At 35.7% G+C, this 14,554-nt stretch overlaps 1 protein-coding gene across 2 annotated transcripts in view; it reads right to left on the bottom strand.

Moving 5' to 3' along the window:
* Window positions 1–14,554, bottom strand: part of Slc7a11 (solute carrier family 7 member 11) — a 78,705-nt gene that overhangs the window by 47,554 nt on the left and 16,597 nt on the right. For both annotated transcript variants that reach the window (XM_063260773.1, XM_003476798.5), the window contains 3 exons: window positions 10,729–10,854; window positions 7,457–7,556; window positions 1,737–1,781 (listed from right to left, as the gene is read on the bottom strand). In XM_063260773.1, coding sequence (XP_063116843.1) covers window positions 1,737–1,781; window positions 7,457–7,556; window positions 10,729–10,854 — 271 coding nt within the window. The remainder of the gene's footprint in view (window positions 1–1,736; window positions 1,782–7,456; window positions 7,557–10,728; window positions 10,855–14,554) is intronic.

Here is a 14,554-nt window from a genome sequence, read left to right on the forward strand (position 1 = left end):
ATAAGGTATCTCATCATTTCCAAGTAATATTAGACCTAGTTCCTGGTAAATATGTGTTCTCTGCCTCCGATTCCAGTTATAAATATGACAATAGTGTTACTACTTGGTCATATTTCTTAATAGAATAGCTTTCTCCATGTTGAAATTACATATTGATTTGCATAGCAGTTGAGTCAGATACTATGAAACATCATTTTAGCATCCATTGCTGGCTTGCATGTTCTATACTCTGACATCCCTCATATACTCAGCCAGATCTAATCAGTTTCTTATCTCCCAATACACGTGGTGCCAGAACTTCTTAGTCTATCTTAATTCAAGCTGTCAACCGATAGGCATGTGCTCTGATTGTGCAGGCCATTTCATACTGGCTCGCCTTTTACCAGGGGTTCCTCTTCCTGGAAGTCAAGTCTCTCTCTCTCTCTCTCTCTCTCTCTCTCTCTCTCTCTCTCTCTCTCTCTCTCTTTCTCTCTCTTTCCTCCCTCCTCTCTCTCTTCTTCTTCTCTCTCTCTCTCTTCCTCCCCTCTCCTCTCTCTCTCTCTCTCTCTCTCTCTCTCTCTCTCTCTCTCTCTCTCTGTCTCTGTTGATATTTATTTGGAGAACACTTACTAACTTAGCCTTTTAGGAATCTATATAAGGAATATCTGCCTGGATAAAGTCTTTCCTTCTTCCTTTTTTGCCCAAATGACTCAATAATCAACTGTGGTATCAATCAAATTCTCAACAGAAATTTGTTTATCCATTTCAGTCATCGAATAGACAATAAATCAATCAAGTACTTGAAGACACACCCACTTATGTACAATATGCCTATCAAAATGGTTGGAACATAGCAGATGTTGAATAAAAGTGAGGTGAATTAAATAACTTTATATTTTACATTATTTTAAGTTTTTCCCCTTTAGGCTACACAGTTTTGTGTCATTTCCTGACAAAGAGAAATGTTATAAACAAATCATAACACATAGTAACAAAAATTTTTTAAATCATTTTTCCTAAACTGTTTTAGAAACATTATATATATAAAACACTACACACACACACACACACACACACATATATATATATAAAACTATCAAATCATTTAATCATCATACTGTTATCTAGAAAGAATATGTAAAAATAAGACTCAGTGGTAGGGTACTTTTCAGGCATATATGAGACTCTGAATTCAATTAGTCATACAGAAAAAAAGAAAGGAAGAAAGAAATAGAAAGGGAAGGAAAGAAGAAACAAAGGAAATACAAAAATTATCATCATTCAGCTGCCCAAATTTACAAGCTTCTCTAAAATTCTGTAGTTATTTTTCTAACTAATGTTCTATTAATTATATTTTTCTCTTTAATTGCACAATATGAAAAAGTAATTATATTATATTATTAGAAATAGTCAAGTATTTGAGTTCAGGCTGCACTTGTGAGTAGCTCAGAGTCCATGTCAAGTAACAGGTTCCTGTGAATTAGGATGCTTAAAATATGAATTTATTCTTTACTGTTTTCTGATGAAAAGGCAATTTAGCCTGAAGTATAGAATATATAGCTAAGTATTTACATATCATTTACCCAAGAAATTGAGTGAATTTCATCTATGTGAAACTATAACAACAATGATGAGAACAATATGAGACAGTAAAGTTTAGTGACACTCATGGAATTCCTTCTCCACATCTACCTTTTCAGCTACATAATCTTATACTTTACTCCTAATAAAGATTCAGAGTAAATGAGACCACTTACTTTTCAGGGTTTTCTACTTCTTCTGTAACAAAGTTGAGGTAAAACCTAAAAGCATATACATAGTTACTAGATATTAATATATTTTATCACTACATTTCAAAGTCTTACATTTTAAATATTTAATAATGAAGTCAAATTATGAAAACTTCAGAAATATACTTATTACAAGATGAAGAAACTCTCATGTGTCATTTTTCCATTAAACCATATTTGTGCTTATGATGTGGCACTAGGTGTCTAAGTGGGATGAACCCCACAGTCTCTCTGCACACGAGGAGCCCAGAGTTCATGGGAAGCAGCGATGGCGGAGGCATGTGGGAAAAACAGTAGAGCTAGCCCAGCCGCGCCAGGAGTGAGGGGGATTGCTAGAAGCATCATTTCCCAGTTTAAGCTTCCAAGAACACATAACATTTAGCTCTAGTGAGGTCATTCCAGGCCAAGTACAGACCATCGTCACAGAAACCTGGCAGGGATGTATGCACAGGGCAGCATTCTACCTTACGGTGGTGAGGAACAGGAAGCAGAAGAATATTAAGAATAAGAGGATGTTTGCCTCTTATGAGTCCAAACTACAGGAGTGGAGACAAGCAAACCAAAGCTCAGAGGAATATGTACATGAGACAGCAGCATTTCTCTAAGGAACTGTTGTTGGTTTGCCACAGTGAACAGTAGGAAAAATTAGTGGTATAAATAACAATGAACATTTGAAATTCACTAAAAGAATACATTCAAAATGTCCTGCAAATCAGTAAATATTTGAAGTAATGGATACATTAATTAGTTTGATTTCATTATTCTATATCCATAAGTCATAGCATCACTTTGCACCCTATCAATGTATACAACAATAATTTTTGAATTTAAAAAATTTAAAAATGAAAAGATAGTAAACCTTCAATTCACACTTCTTCCTTTAGATCATTGTTTTCTAATGTGTATCCCAAAGGACCTCAAATCAAGATTAGGAAATTCCCATTTCTCAGTTTTGTATATTTAGGCAGTTAATCTTAGACATGATACCTGTCATTACATTTAAATCAACAACTAAAGCACAAGAAAATGTGAACTCTCAAGCCCACCACATTTGGGGGAAAATTATGTGACAAGAAGTATTCTATTAATGAAATAGTTTATTCTCAAGTTCCATATGATTGCAATACCCTAGTGTCAGGGGCTAGAGAAATCTAGATGTTTCCAACATTTTGCGCCTCTCCAGTCCCACCCAGGCATGCCTGGGGCTTTGAATCTTTACTTTGTTTGCCAATTTATCAGGAAGGTTGGAGACCCTTTATGACTCTCACAGATCTTTCCTAAGTTTCTACAATGTAAACTTGAGGCAAATTCCACCCTCAAATAAGCATACATTGAAAACTGAATTATGAAAATGAAGAAACTCAGGGATCATGACAAGAAGCATAAAATATTTAAAGACAAAGAACTTGCTACTTCTGCATTTCACGGACTTAAATTTTTGCAAAGTAAAAAGGCTGTATTTCAAAGTAGTCTTCAATTATTACTCCTTAGAAAGTTAAAAATAGATTTTCCCGTGGGTGCACAGGTCTGTACATACAAATTCTCTACAATCTAAAATCAAATATGGTGGAATATTAGGCCATCAGCCTATAATATGCTTAAAAGCACCTCCTAGCCTAAAAGAAAGATGAGGAAACCTATCTTGCTTCATCTTCATGAAAACTATCTAGTTTCATAAACAGATATTTGATATTTAAGGTTAAGTTAGCTACAATTTTAAGGTCTACCTTTTAAGTGAGTACATGGGAGAATGGTCAAAATAAAAATAATATGAAAAGTAAGTAGCCAGTGATGTTTTAAACTGATTCAAAAGTTAAGTTTCTGAAGATATGGGTTATAACATTTCACTAGGAAAACAATCAACAGTCAGTACTTGCAGCTGAAATATGCCTGTGAGACAGTTGATGTGTTCTATACGTGCCTCAAAAATCATACGTATCAGGAAATATGTCTAGGCTTCTCATTCAAAGACAGCTCTTCTTCACAGTTGTTTTAAAGATTGATCTTTTTTAATAATATCAAAGCAAGGAGGAAAATATTTATGAAAAAGGTGCATAACTTCAAATGTTTTCCATGGCACCAAAGAATAGTGGAATGGAAAGGGCTCCAGGCAAGGTGGGGGATAGGAAGGAGAAAACTCCTTATTTTAGTTCAAACGTGCACACCCTGTGGAAAGTACATCTTTAAGCCCAGCTAGTCTCCAGCACTGAGTCCAGGCTTTCTCTTTGCTTTACACCTCCTCCGGGCCCCTGGAGAATGTTCACAAATGCACTGCTCTAGCTCTTCCATGATGATGCATAAAAGGCACAGCTATGCTAGCAGTGTATTCCAATATGCAACATATGAATTCTTCCAAAAAGAAGCTTATTCTTTAGATTAAATTTGACCCAATGGTACAAAATAATCCCACAGGTGCTTTCAAAAGACTGAATCCATTGAAGGCAAGAGTTTAAAAGGAAAAAAAAAAAAAAAAAAGACACTGTCACATAGTTTTTTTTTAGTTTCTTTTTTTAAGTCCCACCAAGCAATGTTCAGTGTTGGATCAGGATACAGGACTGAAATTGGATGACCTCCCTCGGCTCACCAGGGAACTGGCAGATGTATTTCTCTAAATACAGACAATGATAAAATATTATAGTGGTTCTGACCCAGCTGTGTGAGCTGGCTGGGTTAATTATTTCTTTCCCCTTAGTCATGTTTCTATGAAAGAGTCTTCATCATATTGCCAGGGTTCTGTGCTCCCCCAAAGCCAAAGTTTATTCAGTTTCTCCAAGGTTCAGTGGAAACTTTTTTTTAATTCAACTGCAAGGACGTGAATTACTCACAGAGCAGAGGCTCTTGGACAGCAGTGGTCTTGCTGCTTTTCTGAGCAAGCTCAGTGCTAGCCAGTCAGTCTGATGACAATGGCTGCTTTGTTTCTGTGTTTCTCATTTGCAATGACCTAACTTGCCTGTTTGCCTTTGTGTATATGTGTGTGTATGTGTGCATGTGTGTGTATGTGTGTATGTATGTGTGTGTGTGTATGTGACATCATTGTCCTGGTAGCAGTGTAGGGACCAATGATTCCACTACAGATCTCCATTCATAATTGTACAGCCCAGTCTTATAATTGTATCCTGAAAGATGGAGCAATCCAATACACGGGGTCACATTTGGAAAGTAAACAAATGCCCCTCTGTTGGGGAAATCTCTTTTCTTCCACCTTGAACTATTTACATCCAGATAACTTCTCTGGAACTTCAAACCAACAGACTATTTTTCTCTAAATCCAGTTTCTAAATCCTTTTTTCTAAGACTGATGGTCATAGATAAATAACAGACGATTTCCACCTCTTCACAAAGCATTCAGGTTGTATAACAACCACTTAAGAAACAGTTACTTATCTGTCCCCTATGCTAACCACTTGTATCAGATAACATCCCTTTTAAAATCCTGGACTTATTTTCCAATACTGTGATGAAACCCTCAAAAATACAAGGATATCAATGGTTTATGGATATAAGATGGAGACTAAATATGAGGATTATGTGGGTGAAAGTAGAAATAAAGCATGCACACCCCTTTTACCCTGTTAACAGAGTAACATTTTGGATTTAGCACCAATAAAATTCAATATTAATAAGATAATTAAAACTGAAAAGTCTTTATACATGGAGAAATCTGTCAGCTCTCCCAAGCCTCAGAAGTGGAGAAAATTGGCTCTACATCAAGCAGATGACCTGAATATTCAGTGCAGATTTCAGCAAAGAGGAGGGCAGAAATATTTTAAGATTCCGTGGGAACAGATGCATGGTACTCACAGGCAAAGGAAACTTCATTCAACAGAATTAATCAAATCTCCCTTGTGAGGATCTTCACATTCCACATTCCTGATTGAGCACAGAGAGGCTCCCAGAGCCTGACTGTAACTGAAAGCTTTCTCTACTCCCTTCTTTGCTGTGGTGGCTCCCAGCGACCCTCGCAGTAGCTTGGCTGCTGCCCCAGGGCTAGAGCTGTGATCCGGGCTGAATAGCCACAGAAGAGTTGATTCTGCTTCTCACCCTGTGATCACACTCAGTTCTTTTTCTCTGCCCAGCACCACATTGTGCTTTGGACAAAAGTAAAAAGACTTCAAAAGCATTGCGTGATTGAAAACTAATGCTTACACACAATGGCTGTAAAAATATTTGGGGAATACACAAATATTGCATCCTGATCTCCTTGGAGCGAAAATCTTCTAACAACCTTCAAACATATTTTGCTTCAAAGCCATGCTAAAATGTTAACTTGCTGTACTCTTAATTCTCCTCTAATGCAATGCTTTCATAATTCAGTGATATTAACAGGATACCACTCTATTTACTTTTGAAATATATCTTTAGAGGCCCTGCAGAAGCCTCTAAGTGCATTACCTGAAGGTGAGATTTTAACAACTAAAGGAAATTAAATTTGTATTAGAAAGGCATTTACATACAGCTCAAACTAGTGAAGTTTCCCATTATTATTTTTTGGCTCATAGAACATTCTACAGCTAAAGCCATATTAGTTTTATAAATACATTTTTAAAATTGTCAATGAAAGTTAATCTTGTTATAATGACTTTGATGTTTATGTACTACTTTGGACATAGTGGACTTTCTTGAAATATTTATCTCAACTAAAACATACTAGTTCAATAAAGTTAAGTTAGGAAAAGTTCTATTCTCCTACAAGACGACTGTTATTGAAGCTACTGAGCAGTGCAGGTCTTCAGTGTAAAAATCTGATGTCTGTCTGTTGGTATCACAGACAGACATTCTTCACAGGAAATATGCCCCCATTTTGATCTTTGTGGCATATTTCAGGGAAATTTTAAAAACTTTTAAAATCTTACACATGGCCTGGTACAATTAGTTTTATTATCTTTTTTTCCTTATTTCCTGTATTTAGAGCAGTATTTTAACCTGCTGTGAACACTTTATTTTTTTCTAAGTTACTTATTTCTCATGGGAAGTAGAAAAAAAATCACTCTCTAAAATATCCTTGAAGCTTCACTGAGAGAACTTTTGACAAGCTAAGGACTAATTTCTAGGATGAAATGACACTATTTTGTCCTTACTGTTACATAATCACATATATATATATATATATATATATATATATATATATATATGTAAGCTACTTTCCAATTCTGGAGTTATAGTGTTAAGTATGCACCACCATGCCCCAGTCAAGCATTTGTTTTTATGATACTAAGCTCAATCTAGCACTTGTCTTCATTGAGCTGGACTCAGAAAATGGGATCCCAAACTCCGGTGTCTTGGCATACTAAGTACTTTGAATTAATGGAAATTAAGGGGCTCGGAAGCAAGATCTATCTCAAATTTTTCTGCCTTTATTTCTCAAGTTCTTCTCTCCTGTTGTCCAAAGGAAGCCATTAAAAAATTTTCTTCTTCCCAAAAGTTCATAGAAACTGCCTTTTGTTATAAGAGTGTCTGCTCTGACTCTTAGCACAGATGAGGAAAAATATCACACCTTTCTAAAGTTATAATATTAGATTTGCAATAGCCTGGTAGAGGGGGCTACCCCATATTTCTCATTTGAATTACTGCATATTACTCTGGATTGTACCTACTCACATGTCCCTAGCACCTTGATTTATACTGAAGCAAAATATTTCAAAAGAACTAATAAATCATTCAAACCACCAGATCTAGACATAACTTACCAGCCAGCATATGCATACATTCCATAATAAAAGGCCAATGGCAACCCCATAATACTAGCATCTCTTCCGGAAAAGGCATCTTTAAAATGCTGTGTTTGCCCTGCAATTAGAATGCAAAAAGCTTAGAGCTTTCCTACAGAACTGGTTATTATTCATTCTAACCATAAACATAGGAATGAAGGAAACGAACCAGTACTGCCTTAGGTCTGTATTCTTACTGTCTGCTCACTAGCAGCTTCATAGAGTAATCCTGTACCCATTCTAGAGAAAAAGTTCCAAAAGTATACTGATCACTGGGCATTTTATTTCACAGTTCTGTTTTAATAAAGTTATACCTAGGATGAAAATAGCATTTTAAAAAGCAGTCCCTCATTGGAGCATGACTCTACTTTGACCACGAAAGAAGTTGTCATTTACAGATAAAATCAAGTTGACTCTGTCCTGGGGAGGGCACAGTTTTCTTCTTGGAACACTAAAGAGAAATTACACTGAATTCTAAACTAAGTTTTAATAAAACTTGCATAAAATGTGGATTGAGAATTTTGTTCATGTTACTTTTTCTTTATTTTGTGGATGGCAGTGGATCTTCTGTGTATATCTTTTGGATAGTTTAGACAGCAATTAGATCAACTCAGCCAATACTCAGATTGCCTCAGAAAAAAGGTCTCTATGTCCCAAAGAAAACAGCAAGTGAGATTACTCAAATCAAAAATGACTTGTTGTATAATTGGTCAACAAAAGAAGGGCAGGAGGTCGCTGGTGAACATGGTAGACACTGTCTTCCAAGTCTGATCTCAGCTGCTGCGTGCAGTATTTGCAGTGTGCACAGGAGCCCAAAACTGGACAATGTTGAGTTTTTCCTTCAAAGTAACTAATCTTCAAATACATATAGTTCATTTTTTTAAATGATACAATGAATTAGAAATGCAATCTCTTTGTTCTTATACAAGGAAAACATAAATACTAGTTCTCAAATAAAACCATCTCTTGAGTATCATTTTATCAAGATTCATGGCCAAAGGACTATTATTCCTTAGGGAGAAGCACTAAATAATCAATCGGGGATAAGAAAAAAATCTTTGTAAAGACTGAGTCATAAGCACGGATCTTCAAAAATGCCACTCTGTGAGTAATACAAAAGAGAAGCACTTTGTATCTAAACTTCAAGAATATTTTGGCTGTATAACAAAGGTCTCAGGAAGATGAAAGTCTAACATTCAAAGGAAAGTTCAACACATATTTATAAGTGAATGCACAACATTATCAGGATCTGATTAGAGTAAAAATAGATGTGCAATATAGATTAGTGAAGTCTTTCTCTTCCTGGCATCTCAGATTAAGACAAAAAATACATGGTCATATTGTAAGGAAAAGTATAGCTTCATCTCATTTTTATTAGAAAGGAAGAAAACTACTAACAATGCTCTCCAAAATATTAAAATTTACTTTATATGTGCCAGAATGTTAAGGGAACTTCTCTGTTAGGTGAGATCTGAGAAGGAGCCTGGTTACACTAAGCACTGATCTCGTAAGTATTAATTAAAGGTCACTCCACTGTAACCTCCCAAGGATCCAACACCTGTATCAAATCAAAATCTTTCATTTTAAGAAACTTAAAATACAGTACTTATCATTTGGGCAAACAAACTCACCTCATACACATATATTAAATCATCATGATCTGAATTTAGTAAGGATTCCAATGCAACCAACAATGTCTGACATTGTATCAAAATTAAAAATAAAATTTTATCTTAGTTTCAGGAGATAGTATATCAGTTTTTTGGAATCTAAACTGAGACTTAAGAACAGTCAGTGACCCAGAGGTTCTACATGTTCCAAATACTGAAGACCTTGACAGAAGACTAAAGACTTAGCCCTTAAAAAGGAAGTACTAACAGAATAGATGATTCTTCATACATTTCTCGTGAATAAAATAGAAGATAAGCACGCCAGCTCTGCGGAGGGCAAGGTGAATTAGAAGGGCAAACTCAAACCTTCCTTTCAGTGCAAGCCTAATGTTCGAGATCTTCATTGTGTTTATTCCAACTTGGCTGAGGTTGCTGGACTTGATGAAAGCATTTTGCCAGCAGGCTGTGAGATCTCCCACTAGGCTTATTAAATGGACAACAGCATCTCCTTTTCCCAGCTACAGAGCGACCGATCTTTCAGTGTTTGTTATATTGTTTAGTGCCTCTACCAACAGCGATGATTTTGCTGAACTTTGGCATTTTCTTTGCCTTGTTGTAATTCGTTTCTTGCAATGTCATTAAATTTCTCTATAAATTCCCTGTCTTCCAACAGACAAAATCAATGTAAACATTAAATACTTAACATGCCCAAGTTATAAGTCACTTTACACTTCTTTCTTTCCTATTATTTCCTATTATTATATACTGGCATGCCCATTGGCAATTAAATAGATCATGTAGACCTCCTCCAACCTTTTCCATGGAATGGAAGCAAATGCAGGCACATATTTCCTAAAACATCTAGAAGTCTAAATGTCTCTGCATCTCAACTTCTTTTGTTATAAAACAGTAAGTGCTGCAAGGCAAATAATTCAGGAAAATGATTCATTTTGATAGAAATGCAAATTTTTTTTTGGTACCAGGGATTAAACTCGTGACCTTGTGCTTGCCAGGCAGGCGCTTACACCGCTAAGCTAAATCCCCAGCCCCCAGAAATGCAAATTTTACATTGAAAATAACGTAACAATCAAAGTTAAGAGATTTTGGAGCTATTTTTATAAAAAATAAATATTTGTTTTTTTCCAGGAATGTTACTCCCCTATCTTACTACTCTTTTGAAGATACTACTCTCAAGATAAAAGAAATGATAACCAAAAAGTAATAGCATTATCAACCATCTTTATTTTCCAAATATCTTTTTTCTTTTTAAACTTGATTAATCCTATTGAAAAATGTTAAAGTAAAAATAAAAGAACATATTTATCTGTACTGAAAGACTTTTTTAAAAATAGTCTTTTTTTTTCCACTTTTAGTTTTCACTCCAAGCAATTTATATCAAGAGAATTTACTGATGCCTTATTTTGTTGGTTGACCCAGTCTTAATCCTCTTGCTGCCTCTCAACTGTAAATACCAACTCACCCTCCATGTAGCAGCTTTCAAATCAATTAGATGACAGTATGGAGGTTAAGTTCCACAAGCAGGGACTAATTAAGGATTCTGCTGGTACCAGCAAAAGTCAGTGTTAGGAGAGACCAAAAGCAGATACGTATTTTAGAAAGCATTTACTTTTCAGTCCATACCTTTAATTAGTTGTATAACTCCAGGGACTATAATTATCAGAATTGCTGTGAGCTTGCAAAAGGTTAAGAAAATCTGAATCCGGGCGCTCCAGCTGACACTCATGCTATTTAGGACCATCACTAGAGCTGCAAACAAACAGATGAAGTTATAAAAGGCAAACCCTCATGGGCACAAAGACATCTTAGGTTCTTGTTACTCAAAGTGTAATGTAAAAACCAGCAGTGTTGGCACTGCCCGTAAGAGTTTTAGAAATGCAGAATCTCAGGCTCTGCTTCACACCAAATGAATGCAAATCTACACTGCAACAAGCTCTCCTAGTTATTTTTATGCACATTATAATTTCAGAAGCTGAAACAGTTACAATTTCTCCTTTCTTTGTATATGTCAGTAAGAAAGGATATATAGTGTAGGGCTCTAAGATGCACATAAAAATATCTTCTAATCAGATGCTGAATTCAACACAGAATGCAAATTCCTGAGCTTGTCTCTGGCTCACATGCTGTCTTCCCAGCCTCGATGACAGCGCCTCCACCAGAATGGAGCGTGCTCGGGAAGAAACAACAAATGGGCAAGTTAGCTGAAACCTAGTTCTTCACCCTCAGCATTAGTTTAACCAGCACTTTTTTTATGGGTCACTTCTCTATTTTTCAATTAGCATGTGAAAAGTTGACTTCCAACTTACCCTACAAGCAGAAGCTTCCAAGGTGTGTTCTGAGACTTAACAATTTCTGGGTTCAAATACAAATGGGCCCAGAACTAACAGAATTTCCTATGCTTAATGATGCTGCCCACTGCTTCCCAAGAAGCAGTAATGATCTAATCTTCCCATCTTGTGGAACACAAACATCTCAAGTGGAGAACAGAGGTTGCTCCTCTCTGAGTAGACAATATCCAGCTTCATGCCTGGCCCAGGCAGGCAACTAACAGTTTTGTTTGAATAAATGAGGGAACTAAATCCTCTATTAGGAAATCCAAAACACAGGTGAACAGTGATTCTCTAAAGCCTTCTTCTTCTATCCTATAGAAATGACTGAGGATATCCTAGAAAAGAATCTCAACCATATGGTCTTTTCAAAACATTATGCTTAGTGTTGACAAGAGGGACAAAAATAGTTACTTTATTTATTGATGGTTATTATTTATAAGCTTTATTTTGACAGAAATACATTATCCCTAAATAACAAAAAATAGGAAGATACTTCAGGGGATAAAACAAATCATAGAATTCTTATAATTCAAGTTATAATTGTAGATTCCCCATCTGTGGAATAATAGTATTGATCCTCATACTTCCCATTGTCTGATGTAATTGTTAGCTCATTTCAGTATTTAACTATACTATGTTATGAACACATAATATATAATGGTAGAAATTTTAACAACATAGACCCTTAAAGAAAGGCTAAGATGGATCTTATTTAATGCCTTTATATAGAGATAGTCAATTAAAATCATGATGCAGTTAAATATTTATTATATGATACATTACTGACCAATAGTGATGGATAATGGCTAGGTATATAAAGTAGACAGAATTAGATAGATAGATAGACAGATAGAAAAACAGATGATGAGAAAAGCAGGAGATAAAGATAGAAGTAAAGGAAAACACCTGAAGAGATAATTATCAAACCACTAACAGCAAGTTATCTATAGATGATAAAATACCAAATAATTTCCAATTTCTGATATTTATTTTTCAGCAATATTTCAATAAATTTTATAATGAACATGTAGTGCTTTGTAACAGGAGCTAACAGCACTGAATTATATACTTCAAATTTGTTTAACTGTTCTCACCACAAAAAAATGGAGATAAATAAGGAAGGTGATATTTGCATTAACTGACTTGCTATGATAAACGCTTCATAAAATATATGCATAGTAAATCAGCATAGTAACGCTAACATAATACAACTTTATTTGTCAAATATATCTTAATAAAGGTGGAAATGTTTGAAAGAAATAAAGAAGTCAAATTTCATTTTTAAAATATTTGAAGTGGGGAAGTCAGGAAACCAGTGACCACATAAAAAGTGAAATCAGGGGTAACTAAAGAATTTTTTAGAAGAGGAGTCGTAAAAATGATTGGCAAGACCAAAGCCCTGAATCAGCTACATGGGGGCCAAGGGAAAGGGACAGCATTTTACATATTTTGAAGCTGAAGATATGAAGACAGGTCCATTGTCAATGGAAAAGTGCATTATTTTATCAGGTATGATAAAAATATGAACTTATTTCTCCCTCTTTCATAGATATTTTAGTATACTAAAAATAATTGAGTGCAAGCCTGCTCCCATCTTCATCATCCTGTGAGTCTTTTCTTTTTCTATGCAAATGACTGTGATAAATGAGCATCATGTGAAAATGATTATGTTTTAATTAAGGAGGCTCCATTTGACATGAAAGAGGGGGGCGGGGAATGATCTCATGGTGTCATCAGCCACACAAGAGCACTTCTTTCTTTTAAACAGATCTCTAAAATCTAAAACACTGGCACTGCAAGTCCTCCAATGGAAACTGGGCCCTGGAAGAAGGAGGAAGAAGAAAGAGACAAAGGAAAAGATATAGTAGACAGGGAGAAAGTGAAGGAAAGCAAACGGGGACAGATATCCTATATTAGGAACATCTGGCCATCTTTATATTTGAAAAGGGAACAGAGGGTTTGTTATTTCACCAAGAGTATGCAATGCATATTGACATAGGGGAAAGTTAGTATTTAGGATTTTCTTTTATATTTTGTAAAGTTTTCCTAAACAAATGAAGACAAAATGAACCAAACACCATGAATTGATAACTTTATCTTGCTTTCCTCTTATACAACTGAAACAAAAATTCTGATTAAGACCAAATTTTTCTCGGTTTCTCAAAACCCTGCTTCATCCGTGCACCCAGACATCGCGCTCATTATTTGGTGCACCACATTGCAGCTGAGAGGCGCCTGCATGACCCCAAGGTGCTGCTTAACAAGGCGCAGAAAGCCGGCGCTGAGGCCCAGCTCGGGCTCTCTAAGGCTGCTGCTTCATGTGGCTGTACGGCAGAATTTAAGGCTGTGTTCACTGCTTATCCAACAATATTGAAAAGGGATTTGGGATTCACTAAATGCAAGAGCGTTCTGAGTTTCTGAAATAAACAGAAACTATGTCCTTTTGTACATATTACTATCTACTCATTTTGTAACAATAAGAGATCTGAGCCAGTTCTCCCACCCTAGTTTTAACTTCCTCTGAGTGATTGCTAATTTTACACATGAGGAAATAATTTCAACAGTATGGATTCTTTTCCTGGTTCAAATTTTTACAGAAATGAAAATACAGGACCACATCACTTTTATTTACTTATTTATGATACAGTTTCCTAAGAACTGAAACTCAGCAATGAAAGCAATATCTATAAATCCTGGAGATAAGAAATACATATTTGAAGGGAGCTGTATTTGAAGAGGATGTTTAGAGGAATGGTAAAGAGTGGGGCTCTGATTTAAAGACTGGCAAGTATTTCTCTCTGCACTGTCCATAATTCAAGACTGCCTTTGGCTTTTGAAGAACGAGATTAAAGTCTGGATATATTGGGTTTTCATTCAGGTTCAGGTTCTTTCTGGCTTCTGACTTGTAGCTGCTTCATGCCAAACCGATAAAATATATGGGTGCTGTGGTATGTGTTACATGGTGAGATAAAGTGCCTGGTTCTGCTGCTTTTGGCAATGGCTACCTGGGTTCCCTTTATCGCTTTGTTAGAGTTCATTTCCTGGATGCATTAATTTCAGAAAGGATATATAGCAGTAAACACTCTCAAAAGCAGAAACTTAGTCCATGTATACAGTCC

The sequence above is a fragment of the Cavia porcellus genome, unplaced genomic scaffold (assembly GCF_034190915.1).
Source record: "Cavia porcellus strain 051 isolate PalLab524CR breed Dunkin Hartley unplaced genomic scaffold, mCavPor4.1 scaffold_14, whole genome shotgun sequence".
NCBI classification, from domain to species: Eukaryota; Metazoa; Chordata; class Mammalia; order Rodentia; family Caviidae; genus Cavia; species Cavia porcellus.